Source organism: Rhincodon typus, chromosome 6, assembly GCF_021869965.1.
Source record: "Rhincodon typus isolate 14 chromosome 6, sRhiTyp1.1, whole genome shotgun sequence".
Taxonomy (NCBI): Eukaryota; Metazoa; Chordata; class Chondrichthyes; order Orectolobiformes; family Rhincodontidae; genus Rhincodon; species Rhincodon typus.
The window spans coordinates 56,324,820-56,348,370 of NC_063337.1; the positions used below are offsets into that span (position 1 = coordinate 56,324,820).

General features: G+C 42.7%; 1 protein-coding gene across 1 annotated transcript in view; it reads right to left on the reverse strand.

The window, feature by feature from the left end:
* LOC109935037 (disks large homolog 2-like) overlaps window positions 1-23,551 on the reverse strand; it is an 890,971-nt gene that overhangs the window by 608,940 nt on the left and 258,480 nt on the right. Inside the window, exon 7 of the mRNA XM_048598394.1 lies at window positions 6,810-6,926. Within this exon, the coding sequence (XP_048454351.1) occupies window positions 6,810-6,926 (117 nt within the window). The remainder of the gene's footprint in view (window positions 1-6,809; window positions 6,927-23,551) is intronic.

The following is a 23,551-nucleotide window of genomic DNA, read 5'->3' on the forward strand; positions in this document are numbered from 1 at the left end:
TCAGTTACAGTGAGTCATTCATTTATTATTTGCAACTAGACAATCTTGAGATCTAAATGGAAACCGTCCATTATGGAAGAAATTAAAACATACTCATGTTGGGATTTACAGTTGCCCAAAATGTTCTATTCATTTGTCAATCATTAGTATTAAAATTCTCAACAGAAACACATTGATGTATTACTTTAAAATGGATTGCTTTACAGATTCTATCAAAGGAATTTAATCCATTTACAATGAGTAAATGTATTGTTCAGTAAATAAATAATGAACAATATTACATTTTAAGAAGTCTTTGTACTGTAGCTGCATGTACCTCTGATACCTCAGCTGCCAAATGGAAAGACAGTTGGATTAGCTGCACATGTGCCAGCACCTACAATCTGGACCATGAGTACACATGCAACTGTTCCAGATGCCTTTGGGATCAACAGCAACAGTTGTAGTGTATACTCTATGACTTAGTCTCACAAATCTCAGGAGAACAGAATTCCAAGGATTCATCAACCATCCACGAAGGTACATCACCTTGTCTCATTCTTTGATGGATGACCCAATTCTAGATATACCACGACAGCAGCCCCACCCACCACCCCCGAGCCCCACCCCAAGAGAAACATCCTTTTTGCATGTACTCTGTGAAGGCACGCCTTTCAGATTCTTAAATTTTTTCAGTAAAATAATCTCTAATTCCTCTAAACTCTAGAATACAGTTTCAACCTGTTTGACCATTTCTCATTAGATAAAGAATGGTTAAAACAGAAATTCTCATAACATTAAGCATCATTTAGGCATTAATTTGTGTTGCCATTGTCTCCAGTGCTATGAACCAAGACTTGGAAAATCAGATTAGTGTAATCAGGTCTTTGCGACCAGCTTGAACTCAATGGAATGAATAACCACCTTTTGTATTGTAATCTCTATGAATATATTACACTATGAATCCCTCAATCCCAGGAATCAACAAGTTAATGGTCTCTGAACTATCCAATCAAGCTTATCCCTCTTAAATAAGGAGGCAAAAACTGTATATACTCTGTGTGGTTTTACTGAAGGACTGCATGACTGTACAAATCTACTTTTACACTCCAGCCATCCTTGCATTGAAAGCAAACATTAAACTTGTCTTTCTAATTACTTGCTGTATCTGGATGTTGATGTTTTGCATCTCATAGCTCATTTGCATTCCAACCCAGATAGTTGACTTTGAAGGAATGTTGGAAAAAGAATGGGTGATTAACTGTGTCAAAAGCTGCAGACAATTTGCGAAGAGTAAAGAGAGATAGTTTACCTTTGTAAAAATTGTATGGGATATCTTTTGTGACACTGATAGAAGCAATTTGGTGCTGTGGCAGAGGCAAAAACCTAATTGGAGGAATTCAGTCACTGAGTTCCAGGAAAGATGGGCACCAACTTAAGTAGTGACGAACATGGCAGACTGATCAGAGAAATCAAAGCACATGGAATACAGAGGAATATTGTAAGTTGGATCCAAAATTGTCTCAGCATCATGAAACAAAGAGTTATGGTTCACTGGTGTTTTTGCAAAAGGAAGGCAGTTTTTGTTCCACAGGGCTTTGTATTGGATCCCTTGACGTTTGTGATTTATATTAATGATTTAGATTCAAATGTGGGAGGCCAATTGGAATATTTACAAACTACACATTAGTTGGCTGTGAAGGTGAAATTGAAGAGGATGGCTGTCAATTACAAGATGGTTTCCAACAGGCCATCAGAAAATATCAATGGGATTTGACAAAGGTTACATCAATTTATGAATGGAAAATTATGTTTGACAAACCCACTGAAGATTTTTGGAGAATATAACTAGTGGAATATAGACGAGAGATCCAGTGGATGTAGCATATGTGAATTTTCAGAAAGATTTTGAGAAAGTCCTACATAAGAGGTTAGTATATATGATTAAAGCAGATGGGATTGGGCTAATATACTGGCATGAAATGAGAATTGGTTAGTAGTCAGGAAACAGAAGTCTGAATTTCCCCAAATGTTAGCTATGTATCAATTTTGGAGAGATTCATAGAAGGCTTCTCTCTGTGAAGTCCAGCAAATTTTCTTGCGCAATTTTACGTTGTTCGCTTCATTAATTATACACCATGTCTCCACTATGCTGCTCTCACACTATATTGCCCTCACCAATGGTGGAATGCTTATTGCTGCTCGACCTTTTGGGTGTCCAGCCGTGACACAATAATAAAATCCGGTTGTGCTCCAGTTCAAACATGACAAGCCAGAAAAAGCTCTTCACAGTTGCACTGTGGGAGGAATTGCTCTAGAAATGGCCAATAGTAGTTGGCACACTGCTTTGCTGACAGGGACATGGAGGTCCTGGTGGACCCTTTTATTCACCTCTATTCATTCACAGGATGAGGGATGTCGCTGGCTAGGCAGCATTTATTGCCCATCCTTAATTGCCTAGAGGGCAATTCAGAGTCAACCACATTGCTGTGGGTCTGGAGTCACATGTAGTCCAGACCAGGTAAGGATGGCAGTTTCCTTCCCTAAAAGGCAATAGTGAACCAGATGGGTTTTTCCTGACAACCGACAATGGATTCACAGTCATCATTAGACTCTTAATTCCAGATATTTATTGAATTCAAGTTCCACCATCTGCCGTGGTAGGATTCGAACCTGGGTCCCCAGGTCCCCACAGTCCAGTGATAATACCACTAGGCCATCACCTCCCCCATGCCATAAGGTGGTCAGGAGGAGGACTGAATTCTTTCCTCAGATCTATCAGTGGAAACCACAGCACCAAACACTGCCAGTCTGTCCTAATGTTCTCACCTGGTCAGTGTCACTTCCACAGTCCTGAGGAATGCCTAGCAGTACAGGAAGAAAGTTAATGATCTAAGCTCTGCAAAGTAAATTCCACCACTTTCACTCTGCTACCTCACACTCATTCTAACTCCACTAGTACACCTACCTCGCACCAAGGTTCATGATCTATAATTTTCACTTTTGCATGCAGCATCTTCCCTCAATACTCCCATCCATGCTTTTCCTTAGATTACTAACGCTGCAGGGCCTCTGTACTTCGTATTTACTCACTTGGGACACCTCATCACTTTTCCCATCTGCTGGACCAGCATTAACAGCTGTGCCAGCGACTATCAGCCCTCAATCCCGCCACTTGTCTTATTCCAGGAGAAAAAGAAACAGAAGAGGGCAGAGAGGGCCAAGACAAGTGTGGGGTGCCCTATATTCATCTGTTCACCCACTATGAGGACAGAATCCTTGCTTTCGCGGAAGACTATGTCTGCCCATGTGGTGGTACTGTGAACTCCATGTCCTAACAAACAAATAAAATTCATCGTCACTATCCAAAATGTGTGGATGCTGGAGTACTGAATAAATCTGTGAAGGAGATAGATTTTTAATTATTGGTTGAAGGAGGTGGCAGTGGCTCAGTCTTTAGCACAGCTGCCTCACAGTGCAAGGGACGTGGGCTCGATTCCAGCCTTGGTGGTGGTCTATGTGAAGTTTGCACATTCTCCTTGTGTCTGCATAGGTTTGCGCAGGATGCTCCGGTTTCCTCCCACAGTCTAAAGATGTGCAGGTTAGGTGGATTGACCATGCTGAATTGTCCTGTAGAGTCCAGGGATGTGTAGGTTAGATGGAATGGCCATGGCAAGTATGGGGTTACAGGGATAGGGTGAGGAACTGTGCCTGAGTAGGATGCTCCTCAAAGGGTTGGTTCAGACTCAATGGGCTAAATGGCCTCTTTCAATACTGTCGGGATTTTTTGATTCTTAGGGTTATGGATAGTGGGCAGGGAAGTAGAGTTGAGGACAAGATGAGTTCAGCCATGATCATATCAAATGGCACAACAGGCTTGAGGGGCTCAATTGCCTACTCCTACTCCTAATTGTTATGTTGTTCCTCAGCTACCAAGTTATCATCAACACTTTGCTCATCCTCAACCATATCATTCTAGTAAATTACTACAGATCTCTGGATAATCATTGCATTCCCAAACATTTTAGTCTAGAAATGTGGGTAACTTAATGGTGAGACCCCAGGGACCCCACATATTGGACCTTGCAGCTCATTTGCATGGTCAACTAAAATGTCAACAACCATCATCAAGGGACCAGGAAGGAAGATGGCCAGATCTGGAAGTGGGGTGGAGTGACCAGGGTGGGAAAGGGGGTGTAGCAGTGACTAGAGGGAGGGAGTGGAAGCAACTGGAGAGAAGGGAAGGAGAGCAACAGCTTTTTCCTTGGGATTGTGGATAAACATTCCAACAGATTGAGGGAGGGTTAATAGAAAACAACAGTGAAATAAAAAGTCCAGTTTTAGAATAGCGTGGAGTAACTAGTGAGATGCTGCAATATTCCATATTTGGGCCTCAGCTGTTAAACTCTCTATCAATGATTTAAATGACAGTGCCAAATACAATATATCCAGGTTTGCTGTAGGTAGAAAGCTAGGTGGAAAAGTAAGCAGTTAGGAGGATGCAAAGAGATAGCAAACAGGTACAAACTAATAAAGAATCAAACAAGCAAATGACAAAGTACAATATTGAGAAGTGTAGAATTATCCAGTTTAGCTGAAAGAGTAAAAATCCATAGCTTTCAAGTGGTGACAGACTGGTAAATGATGATCTGCAAGAGTTATGTACCCTTGATATGTAGCCCAATATGCAAATGCAAGCAATAATGAAAACAAATGGTATGTTGGCCTGCAGTAACAAAGTAAAAGAAATTTTGTTGCAGTCATGCAGTCTTTAGAGAATTCACTTGGAATAATATGTACAATTCTGACTTCCTCATCCAAAGAAGGATTTATGTTCTGAAAAGGGGATGCAGAAGGCATGACAGACTTGTCCTATGAGGATAGATTGAGAAGAAGGGGCCTACGCTCCCTAAGACTTCATCGAATTTTGAACGACTTCACTGAATTTTCTAAATGTTGAAGTTATAACATGTTACAGTGAAGCATTTTTCTTTCTCTTATATCTATAGCAGTGATTAGTCTTTGACAAACAGCACTTTACCCAATATATGATAGGTAACTTCTACATAATAAATCTAATCTGAGTCTACCATTATGGATAAACATTCAACACATACTTGCATTTATCTTAAGATCACTTACAAATTTAATAAACTTGCATTTAGTTTCAGAATGAGTGATGTAATTTACATGCAATAGTGATCGAACACAGACTTCCTCAAAAGTACATTTAAGACATTCCTTCATCTGGTATTACACTTTGCATTAGTAGTCTCTTCTTAAGGCCTGGAAAATCCAGCTAATATAAGGTAAAATAGAATATCAAAATTAAGGCAGGAAGTCTGTTATAGCAATTTCTGTTTTCATTTACTTTGCTGGACAATCTAATCTCTTCTGTACTTGGATTTCTGAAGAAGGGTCTAGGCCCGAAACATCAGCTTTCCTGCTCCTCTGATGCTGCTTGGCCTGCTGTGTTCATTCAGCTCTACACCTTGTTATCTCTTATTTAAGTCCTATTAACTTTGGAAATACATAAATTTACAGAACAGGAATAAACAATTTGATTCATGAGGTTTGTCCTGGCTCTTTGATCTGTTAATCCAAAACTAATCCCACTAACTCCACTGACCCTGGTATGTCATTACTCCTGTACTTTTACCTACAGCAATTGTCTATTACTTACCTTTCCATTATAAGAAACTACTTCTTCATTTTACAGTAATACGCTGGACAAAAGAGATTTCTTCTGATTTCCCTCCTCACTCCATTAATTGTTGGACAATCACAAAGAATTCTCAGGGACCACAGCAACTGAGTTCGATTAGCACATAATCCATCATAGGCAGAGCATATATAGCAAAGGTTTATTATTCCACCTCAGGAGTCATCTTCAGGATCCATCTATGTTCCATTTCGGCATCTTCATGTTGTCCCTTGACAACATCATCGAAAGACAAGGGGAGTAGCCTACATAGGTATGTCTATGATACCAGACTCTAGCTCTGACCATCTCCTTTGATCCTTCACTGCCTTGGAGTTGCCAGATTGAATTTTTGACATCCAATCTTAAATGAGTTTCAATTTTCTCCAGTTAAGTCTTGGGAAAACTAAAGCAATTGCCTTCAAACTCTTCACAGGTTTTAAACGCTTGCCACCAAGTCTATCCCCTCCCCAGTCACTATTGGCTTGACCTCATCTTTTAACTGAGACATTAAACCAAGTTGGCTCTTTCAGATAAATGTGAAACTATCAAAGTACTATAGGAAGATGAGCTACAATCCTGGCTAACACTTACGCATCACCTTACATGCTCAAATTGGCAATTATGCTTCTTACAGCAGTTTCTACACTTGAAAAAGTTTATTTTAAGTGTAGAAACTGCTCTAAGAAGCACAAATTTTAAGTGGCTGTCTAGTGCCTTCGGATGTCCAGAGTTTAAGAAATGAATTATCTTGAGTTAATTAATTATCTTTCCACACTTCAACTGGAAACTCCAACTGCAACTATGTCAATTTAAATTTAGTTAGTTAGTTAGTTAGAGCTAGTTAACTTCTGGGAAGTGAAAAGGAAACGTTACTTGACCTAGGGCATCACTAGCCTTATAGGAATAATTTACAAGTTATGAAATCATTATGTAGTCTCCAAGAAAGGAGAAATACTTTATGTTACTAGGTATTTGATGGTGTACTGTGGTTTATTCTTAGGTGGTCAGTTTTGATGTCTTGCTTATTTGAAGGTGATCTCAATACCTGGAACAGGTCGAATGATTTTTTTTTACAGGTTCAGGAGCATCATCTCTTCTCCTTATAGTGGTCAATGTCAGGACTAACCTGATGAGATTCTGTGCCTTCTTTAAAGTTCACAGCATCTTCAAACTCCAGATCATATGGCTGTTCTTCCATGTCTGTCAAGTCAAGCAGCTGGGCTTGGACGTCACAGGGACAAACCTAATAACCAGAGGCAAGAGTGATGTAATGACAGAGAGACATAGTCTGAGACTGCTTCAGCAGCACATCCTAATATGTGATGGCCATGAAACATTTTTGATGTTTATTTGCAATTGATTAAGTTGCATCTGGAACCTATCTGATCAATTTTTATCCCATGTACCAAACAAACTGTTGGCCAGAGATTAATTACACAACTTCAACACTGATTATAAATGCAACTGCTTGGTAATACAGAACTTCACAAAAAGTTACAGCTCTTCACCTTGAACTCATCAGGCCAGGATGCAAGAAACAGACTTTAAAAAGAAACAGCAATTTATACAGCATCACAAGAGTTTGCTGATAGGTTGGGCAATTGTTGGCAAGGAGATGCAGCAACAATACTTAACTAACAGTGTATTAGAGTCAGATTCATACAGCGGAGAAAGGCCCTTCAGCCCATCAGCCCATGGTGTCTGCACCAACAATAACTACCATTAAAGGCACATTAATTCCAATTTCCTGCACTTATCCCAAAGCTTTCAATGCCATGATATTTCAAGCGCTCATCTAAATATTTTCTAAAGGTTGAAGTTTTCCTGCTTCTATTACCTTCCCAGGCAGTGCATTCCAGATTCCCACCATCCTATGAGTGGAGACGTTTTTTTCTCAAATCTCCTCTGAATCTCCTGCCCCATACCCCAAAACTATGTCCCCTCGTAATTGACCTCTCAACCAAGAGGAACAGCTGCTCCCTTTTCACCCTGTCCAAACCCTCATTACCTTATACATCTCATCCGTGGCCCCCTCAGCCTTCTCTACTCTAACAAAAACAATCCAAACCTATCTAATCTCTCACTTTAGCTCAATTTCTCCATGTCAGGTGTCATCCTGGTAAATCTCCACTGAACCCACTCTCATGCTATCACTTCCTTCCTGTAGTGAGATGATCAGAACTGCATACAGTACTCCAGCTGTTGTCTAACCAATGCTCTGTACAACTCCAACATGACCTCCTTGCTCTTATTTGTAGGCACTGTGTTAGGGTGACATATAAAACATGTCACTGTATTTTTCATGAAAAAGTATACATGACAATAATTTCTACTCTATGCCATGACTAATGAAAGCAAGCATTCCATATGCCTTTTTAAATACCCTATTCACATGCTCGGCCAACTTCAGGGATCTGTGAACAATAACCCCAAGATTCTCTATGTTCCTCTAAACAGTTTCCCAATGTACTCAATGCCCTGCCATTCATTACATACTCCCTCATCTTGTTTCTTCTTCCATAATGCATCACCTCACACATATCAGGGTTAAATGCTTATCCTCTGTTTCTGCCCCTCTGTACCCCATCATCTGTTTCTGCCCCTCCGTTTCTCATCCTCCGTTTCTGCACCTCTGCCACTGCTCAGGTGATATGGCCAACTCATCTATATCTTCCTATAACCTAAAACCATTTTCTTCAATGCTAACCACCCTACCAATCTTGCTGTCATCTGCAAATGTGCTCAACATTCCCCCACATTTTCATCTGTATCATTTAAGTATGTAACAGCCAATAAGGGTCTCAGTACAGAGCCTTGCAATACACCACTGGACACCAGCCTCCAGTCACTCAGACAGACAGACTTCTCCACTACCTTTTGTGATCCATTACTAAGCCAGTTTCTTATCCATCTCGCCAAGTTTCCATGAACTCCATGTGCTTTAACCTTATCAGTCAGTCTCCCATGTGGTAAAAGCATTGCTAAAATCCAACGATATGAACTAAACTTCCCTGATCCACGCACTTTGATCACAATATTCATAAAATTCTAACAAATTTGTTAGGCACGACCTCCCTCTGACAAAGCCATGCTGACTATCTCAGGCTTTTCCTAGTGAATATTAATTCTCCCCTTCAGAATTTTCTCCAATTACTTTCCTACCACTGATGCTAGACTCACTGGTCTGTAATTTCCTGATTCATCCGTACCACCTGCCTTGAAAAGTGGAACCACATCAGCTGTCCTCCAGTCCTCTGGCACTTCCCCCCCTTGGCCAGATGGAATTAAAAATGTGTCAGAGTCCCTGCAATTCCCTGCCTTGCCTCCCACAGCAGCCTGGGGTGCAATTTATTCAGGCCAGGGGATTCATGCATTTTTAATACCCATCAGAGCCTCCAGTATATCCTACTCACCTGCACCCCACATCCCCAATTTCCTATGTCAAGGTATCTCATCCAGTCCTGACCTTACTGTTCCTATATTTCCCCCATACTCTCCACAGCTCCTTTTTGAATGCTCCTCCCCCACCACCATTGCTGTGTTGTAGACATACATGCAAGGAGCTGTTCTCAATCAACTTTGGCCGGGTTCTGCTTTATTTTAATAAAATCGGTCTTCTCCTAAGCCAAAAGTCATCTTAAGCAAGCCATCTTTCTTCTTGTCCATAAAAAATTTGAACCATACCATTGTTACTGTTAAAATGTTACCCCACTGCCACATTGAACACTTGTCCACCTTCATTCCTCAGCACAATATCCAGCACTACTACATCCCTTGTTGGGCATTCTATACATTGATACAAAAAACTCCCTGGAGACATTTCAAGAAATCCGCCCCCTCTAAATGCTTAATACTATGACCATCCCAATTTACTTTGGGCAAGTTGGTATAATTACTTGTTTACCACTCTTACACACCTCTGTGAACTGTTTATATATTCACTCCACTATTGCCTGCTGACTCTCTGGAGGTCTCTAATTCACTCCCAATAATGTGACTGCTCTTTTAACATTCCTAAATTCAACTCACAAAGCCTCACTTGAAGACCCTTCCATGATATCATCTCCCCTTATTGCAGTAATTGGATCCTTAATTAATAGTGCTACTCCATCCTTTTCACACCTTCCTCTGTCTCACCTAAAGATCCTATAACCCAGAATGTTGAGTTACCAGTTCTGCTTCTTCCCACAACCATGTTTCTGAGATAGCAACAATCACACTTTGGTGTCAATCCACACCTTTAACTCATCAGTCTTACCTATTACATTCATTACATTCAAGTGAAGACCATCCAGCCTTGCCTTACTCTCCTGAATTCAACATAGGTGAACTCATTCTGGCTGGCTTCCTTTGCTAATAGCATGATGAGTCTCCATTTCATCAATATTCTGTGTCCCCTCCCACTGTCAGACTGGTTTACACTCCTCCCAACAGCGCTAGTAAACCTACTTGAAGGATGCTTGCCCCAGTGTGGTTCAGATGCAGGACATCCCATGAACTAAAATTGATAGTTAAATATTAATCATTAAATCCTTTCAGATACACAGAAAAGGCAGATGACACTTGTTCAAAGAGAGAGACAGAGAGAGAGACAGAGAGAGAGAGTCATAGAGAGACATAGAGAGTCATAGAGATGTACAGCATGGAAATTGACCCTTCGGTCCAATTCGTCCATGCAGACCAGATAGCCTAAATTAATCTAGTCCCATTTGCCAGAACTTGGTCCATATCCCTCTAAACCCTTCCTATTCATGTAGCCATCCAGATGCCTTTTACATGTTGTAATTGTACCAGCTTCCACCACTTCCTCTGACAGCTGCCCCTTAGGTCCCTTTTAAATCTTTCCCCTCTCATCTTAAACCTATGCACTCTATAGGAGGAAATTACTACAGATGCTGGAATCTGTACTGAAAACAACAAATGTTCGAAATCACAGCGAGTCTGACAGCATCCATGGGGAGAGAGCAAGCAAATGTTAACTTGCTCTCTCTCCACACATGCTGTCTGACGCACTGAGATCTCCAGCATTTGTTGTTTTCAGTACTGATGCACTATAGTTTTGGACTCCCCTACCCTGGGGAGAAGACCTCGACTATTCATCCTATCCATGGTCCTCACGATTTTACATATCTCTACAAGAACACCCCTCAGCCTCCGATCTCCAGGGAAAATAGCCCCAACCTATTCAGCCTTGATCTTATAGCTCAAACTCTCCAACCCTGGCAACATCCTCGTACATCTTTTCTAAACTCTTTAAAGTTTAACTTGGTACCTTTAAAATTCAAACTTCGTCAAGCAACTTGCAAGGAACCTCAATATTGTTCACTCTGCAAATAAGTATAATCTGCAAGATGGGCTTGGCATTTTGATTTTTTAAGAAGCCAGGCATTCAGTTTGCAGGTATATCTTCTACTGCAAACTGAAAGTACTCTGGAGTGTGGGTGATAGAATTTTGGTGAGTTTTTGCATTTGCCAGAGGGTTTTGCTGCATTCTGATGATGAGATTACCTGTGTACATAAAAATTCGACACATATAGCGAGAGCAGTGGCACAGCCAGTGGGACTGCAAGACAACAGAAAAATGAAGCAGAGGATTCACTGTGGCAAGCTCCACCATTTATAAGCCAGACTCCTCCACGCTCTTTGACAGTTACAGTAGGCTGTCTAGCAGGCCTGCATCTCAGTGGGCATGGCCATCAGTTGTCTCCATTATAATATTTCATCACATTCTGGTCAGTTGACAAACAATCTATTCCTTGTCATTGGCCTGACAGAGAGCTATTCATGCTTAAATATCAAGCCATATGCTGGTCTCCAAAGTCTTTCAGCCTCCCAGATGCATGCACTACTAGAATCTTAGAGTCAGATCACTTGACTGGGCCTCTTCATTAATGTTTGGCCTTTTTGCTCATCATTCAGGTTTTGTGGCTGGGCTGGTAGCTGTTCTTAAGTGTCTGAAAACAAGTCCTTAGAAGAGAAAGGTTTGGGGAGTGGTGTACAAGTTTACGGGCACAACACAGAGAAGCAAGAGGTCCAAAGTACACCATAAGCAATTTGATCACGATGCCAGCTCAACTGCATTACAACCATCCTGATAGGACGGACAGACAACTCCTCTGTTGGGCTCCAGAGATGCTGCTGGTCATGTTGCCTAGCTTCTGATTCCTTCTCTTGTGTGTCCCCTTGCCTTGCTAGAGAAGGAACAATATGTAAGTGGCTGTGATGTTATTGCACACCACTGGAGCAGGTGAGACTTGAATCCAGGCCTTTTGGCTCAAAAGGTAGGGATACTACGACCACATCACAGGAACCAGATTTTTTTCATTTTTTTTTTCCCCTAATCAACCTATTCAGAGATATTATTACATACCTCTGGAGCAGGTGAGACTTGAATCCAGGTCTCTCAGTCCAGGGGTAGGGAAACTATCACTGCACCACAAGAGCCCCTGGAACACCCAGATAGCCTTAGAGTTGGTCAACTGCAGGTGATGATCATTGGACTTTGAATCGGCCTTTGTGACATAGTGGTTGCAGTGATGAGCCAGGTGCATGTCATGGAATATGATTGGGGCTGTTAATCCTGTCCAATCAGGGAGCCCTAGTTAATAGATAAAATGAGGAGAGGCTGTTCAGAGCCCATGTGCTGTTCACATGTAAATAAAGGGTAACTCAGCGATGGGATACCAGCTTCAGCACATTTATTTAAATAAAGGAAGAAAAAAAAGACAAAAGAATACCAAAAGTGTTTGGAGTTCTGTTGGCTCTGAGGAAGCTGGATCAGTGTCTTGACATGTAAATAAAGGGTGACTTGGTGACATGATACCATCCTATGTGGAGTTATTTCAGTGGCGACATAAGAAAAGCACAGCCCTGAAAAAATCAATTCGTAACAGTCATCTTTGAATTGTGGTAAGCACTTCTGGCATTGTGCATTTATTTCGGAAGCTTGACTCGCCCAATCCTGCCGTTGAAGACTGAGTCCAGTATGTGGAAAGAATTTTTTAACTGTTTCCAGGCAAATGACATTGGGGCAGATGAAAAGCAATGAGTAATTCTCCAGACAACTTGTTGACCCACAGCTTTTTCGATTATCAGGAGCCTAACATTCCCTGAGGCACCAGATATTAAAAACTTCTCTGAGGTGAAGGATTTAGTTAAGGAATATTATGAAGCCAAGCCTCCTCTAATTCTAAGATGCTGTTGGTTTTACTTGGCAATTAGAGAACCACAGAAAACAGTATCAGGATTTTTGACAAAGTTAAGATGACTTGCAGAGGAATGTGACTTTGGTTTATCCATTAATGAAATGCTGACAGACCATTTGGATGTGGGATTCATGATGTAACCATGTAAAGGTGCCTACTAGCTGAAGCCCAACTGAACTTCAAACAGGTGCTACAGCTAGCTTTATCACTGGAAAAGGTGGCATGTTGACCATATGAGTTGTGGGGTATTCAATGGAATTGGACACCCTTGCCTGTCTGACTGAGCTTGGGAACACCATTTGACTTAAGGTAATTGCATAGCCTCACTCAGGACATATCCTGCACAAAAAAACTCGGGGTCCGCCCACAGTAAAACCCCAAAACAAAGCCAAGGCTAAACGGTTAAAATTTTCTTCAAGATCAGGGCTGGCAAGTGGACTCAACTCAGCAAGAGACCCACGAGACCTAAATGAAATAAGAGAACTCATAGGCTGGTATGCAGGAGACTGCACACTCTGGAAAGTCCACCTATATCTGGTTTGGAACAGTTAAATTGCTTAGCAACACCCAAATCAGAAACAATCAAAATAAATGTCTGGTCACTCGGTTCTAATGCAGGTTGAGACCAGTGTGGCCGTTACAGTGATCACAGAACCAGTCATTAACAAAATTCACTCTGGACTCCAACCCTTATGTTTGCTCAAAACCTCAGCTAGACTGAGAAGTTACACCAGGGAACCCTTTGCAGATTAAAGGCACAACTGCGGTTCCAGTCTCTCATGAGATGCAGCTGGTTTAGCTACTGCTGATTGCAGTAAAAGGCTTGGGCCCAAACTTGATGGGAGACAATTGATTGAGAAAGATTCATCTAGATTGGCTCAACATTTTTTGATTAGATAATGACTGCCTGAGTGAAGTCCTAATTAAATAAGTAAGGAAAGACATTAGCCTGGACGATGTGGAATCTGTATGGGTTGAGTGCGGGTCAAGAAAGGGAAAGAAAAACATGAGTGGGAGTTGTGTACAGACCACCAAGCAATAGCTGGGGTTGGGGATGTTATCAAACAGGAAATTAGTGATGCATGCAGTAAGGGTACAATAAGCGCATGAGTGACTTCAATCTGCATATCGATTGGACTAACCAAACTAATAGCAATGTGATTCCTGGAATGTATGAGGGATGGTTTCCTCGACCAATACGTCGAGGAACCAACGAGAGAGCAGGCCATCTTAGGCTAAGTATTGTGTAATGAGAAAGAATTAATTAGCAACTTCGTGGTGCGAGATCCTTTGGGCAAAGAGCAACCAGAATATGATAGAATTCTTCATTAAGATGGAGGGTGACACAGTTAAATCTGAGACTAGGATCCTGAACTTTAAAAAAGCTAACTTTGATGATATGAGACATGCATTGGCGCGGACAAGCAGGCCAAGGATACTTAAGTGGATAGGCAATGGCAGACATTTAAAGAACGCATGGATGAACTTTAACAATTGCACATCTCTATCTGTTGTAAGAGTAAAACAGGGTAGGTGGCTCAAAAATGCCAACAAGGGAAATTAGGAATAGTGTTAAAGCCAAAGGGGAGGCATATAAATTGGCCAGAAAAAGCAGCCAACCTGAGGAATGAGAGAAATTCAAAATTCAGCAGAGGATGACAAAGGGTTTAATTCAGAAAGGGAAAATAGAATATAAGAGTGAGCTTGTGGAAAACATAAAAACTGACTGCAAAAGCTTCTATAGATATATGAAAAGAAAAGGACTGGTGAAGACAAATGTAGATCCTTTGCTGTTAGAATCAGGTGAATTCATAAATGGGCAATGAAGAGATAGCAGACCAGTTGAACAAATACTTTGTAACTCTTCACCAAGGAGGACACAAATAACCTTCCAAAAATGTTACGGGGCAGAGGGTCAAGCATGAAGGAGGAATTGATGGAAATCTTTACTAGTCAGGAAATGATCTTCAGGAAATTGATAGGATTAAAACCTGATATGTCCCCAGGGTGTGGTGCTCTGCAATCCACAGTATGTAAGGAAGTGACCCGAGAAATAGTGGACATATTGGTGATCATTTTCCAGCACTCTATGGACTCTGGAAGAGTTCCAATGGACTGGAAGGTAACCAATGTAACCCCAATTTCTAAAAAAGGAAGGAGAGAAACAGGGAATTATCGGCCCGATGGCCTGACATCAGTGGTGGGGAAAATGTTGGAGTCAATTATTAAGGATGTAATAATTGAGCATTTGGAAAGTGGTGACAGGATCGGTCCAAGTCATCATGGATTCACTAAAGGAAAATCATGCTTGACAAATCTTCTGGAATTTTTTGAGGATGTGACTAGTAGAGTGGACAAGGGTGAATCAATAGATGGTGTGTATCTGGACTTTCAAAAGTTTTTGAGAAGGTCCCACACCAGACACTAGTAACCAAAATTAAAGCTCTTGGAATCTGAGGTAATGTGTTGACATGGATAGAAAACTGGTTAGCAGACAAGAAGCAGACAGTTGGAATAAACGGGTCCTTTTCACAGTGACAGGCAGTGATGAGTGGGATACCACAGGGTTCAGTGCAGGGGCCACAGCTGTTCACAATGTACATTAATAATTTGGATAAAACAACTGAAACCAATATCTCCAAATTTGCAGATGGCACTAATCTGGGTGGCAATGTGTGTTGCGAGAAGGATGCAAAGAGGCTGCAGGGTGACTTGGACAGGCTGACTGAGTGAGCAAATACTTGGTAAATGCAGTATGATGTGGATAAATGTGAGGTTATCCAGTTTAGTGGCAAAAACAGGAAAGCCGATTATTATCTAAGTGGTGGCAGCTTAGGAAAACGTGAAAAGAGCCCTGGGTGTCATGGTGGAACAGTCGCTGAGGGGTGGCATGCAGATGCAGCAGGTGGTGAGGAAAGCTAATGGCATGCTGGTCTTCATACTGCAAGGATTTGTGTATAAGAGTAGGGATATCTTGCTGCAGTTATACAGGGCATTGGGGATGCCACTCCTTGATTATTGTGTGCAGTTTTTGTCTCCTAGTTTAAGAAAGGAAATTCTTGCTATTAAGGGAGTCCAGCAAAGGTTCACCAGACTGATTCCTGAGAATGATAGGGCAGACATACAAAGAAAGATTGGATTGAATAGGTTTGTAGTCACTGGAATTTAGAAAAATGAGATGGGATGTCATAGAAACAGATAAAATCCTGATGCGACTGGACAGGCTAGATGTGGGAAGAATGTTCCCAATGTTGGGCAAGTCCGGAACTGGGGTCACAATCAGAATAAGGGGTAAGTCATTCGGGACTAAGATGAGTAAGAATTTCTTCACTCAGAGAGCTGCTAACCTGTAGCATTCTCTACCACAGGAAGCTATTGAGGGCAGTTCATTAGATATAGGCAAGAGGGAACTGGACATGGCCTTTGCAGCTAAAGGATCAAGAGGTATGGAGAGAAAGCGGAATAGGGATACTGAAATTTTATGATCAGCCATGATCATATTGAATGGTGGTGCAGGCTTGAAAGGCCAAATAACCTACTCTTGCACCTATTTTGAATGTTCCTCCATTTCTAAATGCATTGATGTTTTTCAGACAGATCATGGGACTATCAAAGGACCCAAGGCCACTTTACATGTTGACCAGGAAGCAACTCCATGATTCTGCAAGGCCCGCCTGGTGCCATTTGCCTTATGGGTAAAAGTTGAGGCAGAAATCAGAAGGCTGGAAAATGAAGGCGTCATCAAACCAGTCTAGTTAGCAGAATGGGTAGCACTCATTGTAACAATTGGGTCAGTTCACCTTTGAGGGGATTTAAAACAATTGGTAAACTGTTTTTTGCAGCTGTATAAATATCCAATCCTTCACATAGAGGATTTATACGCAAAGCTGTCAAAGAGGACTGTCCTTCACAAAGCTGGCCATGAGCTATGCGTAATTGCAATTCAGTTAGATGAGGATTTCAATAAATACGTAATAATTAATAACCATAAGGGTTTGTACCTATACACGAGATTGCCATTTGGGATATCGTCAGCCTGTGCGACTTTTCAGTGGATGATGGAGAACATTTTACAAGGTCTACCCCAGGTCGTCATTTATGTAGATGACATGCAAATAGCAGGGCTGACCAATAAGGAGCACTTAGAGAACTTGAACATAGTGCTTGGATGTTTCTCCCAGGCAGGCATATGCCTTAGAAGGAAAATCTGTATGTTCCAGGCACCCCAAGTGACCAAACGTTGACAAGATCAGGTTGCACCCATTGGAAGATATTATGAGGGCAATTAAAGGTGCCCCAGCTCCCACGTCTGTGCTGGAGCTTAGGTCTTTCCTTGGGCTGGTGAACTATTCAAAAAAGTTCATCTGTAACCTGGCCTTCATACTAGCACCTTTGCATCAATTCCTAAAAAAGGATCAGCCTTGGAAATGGTCACGTAGCGAAGCCATAGTTTTCAGGGAAGTGAAGAGACAGCTATCATCGTCTAAGGTGTTGACATACTACAATCCCAAGAGAGATCTGGTATTGACATGTGATGGCTCCCTGTAACACATCGGGGTAATATTAGCTCATAGGTGCCCCAATGCTGAGGAATGCCCAATAGCATATGCATCCAGGAATGTGGCTAAGGCAGAGCGTAAATATACCCAGCTAAAGGAAGGTTTGGTGATCATATTTGGAGTCAAGAAGTTCCAAAAATATCTTTACGGACATAAATTGTAATAATAATGGACCACAAACACCTGCTACATCCACTTCAAGAGGACAAAGCAGTGCTGGCCATAGCTTCAGGCCAAGTTCAGTGGTGGGCTCTAATACTAAGTGTGAATAATTACAAATTTGGAAAGCCATCTGGGAGGCCAAGTAGGAAATGCAAATGCATCACTGGTGGTACCGCCACTGGAAGAGTCCGTAATGGTTTTAAGTTTTCTTGATGCACTTCTAGTCACAGCTGACAACATCAGACTTCGGATGTAGCAAGATCCGGTCTTGGCAAAACTGAAAAAGCTGCTGGTGATTGAAGAAACTAAAGGACCGTCACAACCAGAATTGAAACCTCTCTGCACCCAAAAACAACAGATCACTGTACAGGACAGCATATAATTATGGGGAGCAAGAGTGATTATCCCAAACAAAGGTTGCCGCCAGATACTGGCTGAAGTCCACTCGGGTCATCCAGGGGTTTCCAAAATAAAGATACTGGTGAGAAGTTATGTCTGGTGGCCAGATTGGATGCAGATAACAGCCACGTTGGTGGGGAGTGCCCAGAGTACCAACAAGGACAAAAATTACTGCCAGCAGCTCCCCCGCATTCGTCGGAATAGCTAGGTAAACCCTTGACTCAGTTACATGTTAACTATGCTGGTCCTTTCATAGGCTCAATTTTCTTAGTCATTGTGGATGCCCATTCAAAGTGGCTAGACATGCAAAGAGTTTATTCATCAAACACAGGAAAGGGCATGGCAAAACCGTGCACATCCTAAAGTCAAATGATATTCAACATATAAGGGCAGCTCCATACCATCCATCATCCGATGGTCGAGCAGAAAGATCAATCCAAATTGTTTAGGTAGGCTTAAAGAAACAACCTGCAGCTTCATTAGAGACTAAACTGTCCCAGTTCCTATTTGAGTAAAGGACCACACGTCATGCAAATACAGCAATGGCTCCAGCAGAGTTGCTAATGGGGAGAAGTATCAGGTTAAATCTGGTCTTCCCAGACCAGGGAAGCGGGGAGGGTGAAACAGCATCAGGAACGGTAATGCTGGACACAAGACTCTGCTATGCGAGAGAGACAGTTTACTTCAGGGGACAAAGTTTGGTGTAGGAACCACGGCAATGGCCCTGCATGGACAAGAGGCATAGTCGACGTAAAGTCATGTCCAGTGGTGTACACAGTTCAGGTAGATATGACGGTCCTGGAAAAGCATGTGTGCCATATGAAAGCTGCAAACTCGCAAACGGTGCAGGAACAAAATGTGCTCGGCTCCTCGACAGCCTTTCTGACCGTTCCAGAACCTATGGATTCTCCCTCTCCATGGAAAATTGAAAATACTTCAGAATCTAGATGGACATGGCGCATGTCGCTGCCTTGATGCCTCTGTCACCTGAAGAGAATGAATTTCTTCCAAGATTGTTTGGGTGCAAGAGGCAAACTACTGTGCATTACATGCCACCTATATCATCACAGGCAGAGTTGGAGGAAACTGATCTGGTGGTAAAATACCCCAGGAGGAGCTACAAAACAAAAGGATTGGCCTATGTCCTCGGACTCAGGAGGAGGGACGTAGTGATTGGAACGAGGTCAGCTAGGTGGACCTCACTGGAATATGAGCTCCTTGATTAGAGCTGTTAACCTGGTCCAATCAGGGAGTCCAGGCTGACAAATAAGAACAGGAGTGTCAGCATTGCCCCTATCAGGCTTTGCTTGTTAATGTTTCATGAGCCACATGGCTGTTTTCCTGGTGATGGAAAGTTACAGGATGGGAAATAAAGAAAGTTCTTGCATAATAGTGTCTGTTTACTTAGTCGCTACACACACAACCACAGGTGATGTGGACAAAATATAAACACTACCACTGAGGCATCTTTGGGTGCAATGGTATTGTGGGGGAATAAAAAAAACATAAACAGGAGATTCAGAGAGTCTCCTCATTCTAGGGACAGACTCTGGTAAAAAAAAGAACAGGAGTGTCAGACATCCTGTTCACTCTCAGCAGCTGGCTCTGAAGGAACTGGATCAGTGTCAAGGACTCTCCACATGTAAACGAAGGGTGGCCTGGTGATGGAAATGGTAGTCTGAGATAGGAGGCCTGGGTTCAAGTCCCATCTGCTCCACAGGTGTGTAATACCGTCGCTGGACAGGTTGATTTGTAAATATGCCCTGGCGGTGCAGTAGAAGTGTCCCTACTTCTGGGTCGTTTGGCTTGGGTTCAAATACCACCTGTTCTGGAGGAATATAAAAACAAGGTTTTTTTCCTCTATGCAGATGATTTGATATTGGAGAAAAAACCGTTAAGTGGTGCATAAAAACATCACTGGATATAACATTTTTGAACAGTGTGAATAGAGGAAAAAAGGATTCTTTCCTGGGCTGGGACAACATAGCCATCGCCAGGTTCAGGCAGCAAATAGTTTCTGATTCCCTTCCCTCTTCCCCAGCCACATTCAAGCCTGGGGGTCCATGGAGATGTTCTTAGTATTCAGACTCCCATCTGAAAAACTTCACCAAACAAGCTCAACATTAGAAAAATTCAACAAGGAAACCAGACCTTGTACCTGACAAATTCAGTTTATTCGGTTTACTTTGAACAACACCTGTGTTGCCTACAGCCAAACAGCAGCCAGGGCATGAGCCACAGGCATTAGCCGAAGCAACTGTCATCCACAGACATTGGCAACTGGCATCTGCCAATCCATTATGACCATCCTGTGACATCTCTAATGCACTGGCAGCGTGCTTTGGAAGCACAGAATTGCATTACAGGGTTCAGCTGCAACTAACATCAAAAGACTGCAGAAGGGTCACTTTGCACACAGGCATAGGCACCCAACTTGCAGACGAGACTAGGCTGCATTTAAGGACTGCTGGCTGGCTTTCTTAGTGCTTTCTCATTTAACACTTACCTTCATATTTACAGCAGCCTTGCCTTGCTCAGTAAATTAGCACAGTTACCAGTTTTAAGCAGCTCGCCTTGCTGCGAAGCAGTCCTCAGTCAAGCGGGCACATGTCATGTAAAACAACAGCGTGCTATGTCAAGCTCACATCTGTTCCATGTGCCAGCAGCATATGCAACAAACAAACTGCATGTGCAGCAACCAGGCAGCTATGTAAGTACCTCTTAGAAGTCCATGGAGGCGCCCATCAGTCAAGGGGTTCCGGCACACTAAGTCAAGAGCAGCCTCTCATACCAGCCAAGGGCATTGGCCACATTCAGACATCCAGTTGGGTTTAATCGGTTAGGGGGTTTATGCCTCTGCTGCCCATGGAATGGTCACAGTCAGTCCATTGGTTTCATCAATGGCCAGTACAGAGGGTAGAGCTAACACAGTTGGGGAGATGTATGGAGCGGTGGGTGGTGGATATGGTAAAGCACATCTGTGAACAGTGTAGTGAAGTTGAGGGAGTATCCAGTCAGGCAGCAGCACCGCTGTTTCATGGGGAGGGGCAGTATATGACAGTCCTGGTCACCTCATATGCTAGGGGCTGGGTGGGAATGGTAGGCAGATACAGGGGCATTATGAAGGATTGTGTGGGGATATCTGGCTCCACAGCTGGCGTGGAAGTAGCCTGCTCAGCTGATGAGTCTATTGGACCTAGAGGTTTGGTGGGGTAACCTGGGGTTCTTATGCCTGAGCGTCCAGATATGCCAAAGATTTTCTTGGCAGAAGTAAGATGATTCTCATCAGCTTAGCTTCCAAGAGTCAAAGGGGAGCAGAGGTGGAGGACCTGGCCACCTTTGCAGTGTGCTGAGTGGAAAGTGCAGAGGAGCCTGTGTGCTTCCATCTTTGGCTGAGTGCCTCCTGGTAATGCCCTTTCTCCTTGTCAGGAGGGGTACCTGAACTGCAATCAAGTTTCTCTGTCTCCTATCACCACGCTTTCAGACCTGAAGACCAATGGCTGGGACAATGGACAGCAAGTGTGTGCACATCTTCAGTAGTTCCAGAGGATGCCGGGCAAGGGTCACTATGGCAGCTGCCAACCTCTCCCTGGTGACTGTCAAACTGCACTATTGAGTAGTGAGGGTCATTGCATCCCAGATATTTGTCTGCCACTGTTGCTCTTTCCTGGTATTTGGATGAAGTCAATGACTGCAAATATCAAAGTGTCATTCCTGCCTGGAGCTGTGGAAGTGCCTGGTCTCCGGCAGCCCTCCAAATGTATTTTCCTCAGCTAGCTGGGGCGCTGTTGCTGTGAGGTGCCCACCAGATTGTGCACCCACACACTCTATGACTAAGATTTTCCCAGAAGTATCAATATCTGTGCTGGTGAGGGTTGCAGGAGGCAACTTTGCCAATGCTTCTTCTGAGGCTTCAACAATTTCATTTTCAGAGATCCAACAGGTTGCTTCTGGGGCAAGGGAGGTGTTTCCCCACAAAGGTCAAAGGAGACTAGCAGAACCTGCAAGAAATGAGAGAAGAAGTCACTGCAGTGTGGTTAATTATGGCGTGCAATGATTGAAATTGTTAGCCTTTTCCAAGAAAGAGAGGCAGCGGAATGAAGAAAGATGCTTACTCATTTGATGGAGCACAGCCTTTTCTGCATTCCCCAGGAGTCCCAGTCTTCTCCTGCGAGTGCCAGTATTCTCTCCTCAGAGTGAGAACATGGTTATTAGGCAAGCCCTCTACCCAGAAAGGCTTGCTCTGCCCTCTCATGGTCTATTTTCTCTAACAACAAAAAAGGGGGATATTTGATTGATGTGAATGGCACAACTGTTGGTGCTGGTGCAGATGGGAGAAAGGTTCTGAAGTGTTCTGAAGGTCTAAGGAGCCAAACCGAGGGCATGCAGGGGTACTGGTGTGGATGGTTGGGGACAAGAGTGATGAGATTGAGGAAGGGGGTAGTGGAAGTGACAGAACAAGAGCTTTGGTGGTAAATGGGTGCAATAGCAGAAATAGAGTGAGAGTGCAGTGACAGAGAGCAGAATGTAGCACTTGCCCAGACATTTTTGTGGCACTGCTGTCAGTCCTCCACACCTGGGAGATAGTGCTGACTTGGGTATCAACCTCAGTCCAGTCTGGCAGTGTCTGGTTACGTGGTCTGTCATTTTAGTCCTCCAGGAAAAGGATGCTTCTCCTCTGGGTCACTGTGTCCTTTAGGACATTCAGGCCCCTGTCTGAGAATCGCAGTACCACCTTCTCATTCTTTGCCACGATCTGACTCTGTCATTAACCGAGCAGGGCAATTTCAGAATTCCAGTCCTTTTCTGGGTGCACAGCAGCCTTTTAAAAATAGTTCAGAAACAAGGGATGCCAGGCTTTTGGCAGATATTTGCTATGTGGTCAGTTGTTGTGGGAATAGTGCATGGTAAGATGAGGGAGAAATTGAAAGAGAGTTGCCAAAGGGATGAGGTACTTAATTAATGATGCAAATTTGGTAAGATATGGCAACAAAACATATGAGGCCTTTCAGTGAAAAGCTCTCCAAAAAGCAGACTTAGCAAACAGGAAGTGTTAAATTCAGCCCATTAAGGGGTTTAAGAGGGATATGGGCCAAATGCTGGCAAATGAGATTAGATCAGATTAGCATATCTGGTCGATGCGGACAATTTGGACAGAAGGGTCTGTTTTGTGCTGTATAACTCTATGACTGTCTGATTACTTCGAACATACCTTGCTATAACTTCTTTAATAATAATTTCTAACATTTTCCCTATGTTAAGCTAACTGGCTGATAGTTTTATGCATTCTGTCTCATTTACTTTTGGAATAAAAGAGTTACTTTGTGATCTTCCAATGCAATAAGACTTTTCCTGAATGTCGGGAGCTTTGGCGAATTAAAACCAAATCACTAACAATCTTATTAGCAACTTCTTTTAAGACCCAAGGATGAAGTCTATCAGGACCTGGGAATTTGTCAGACCTCACCTCCAACAAGTTACTCTGTACCACTTCTCTAGTGATTGTGATTTTCCTGAGTTCCTCCTCCCCTCCATTTCTTTAT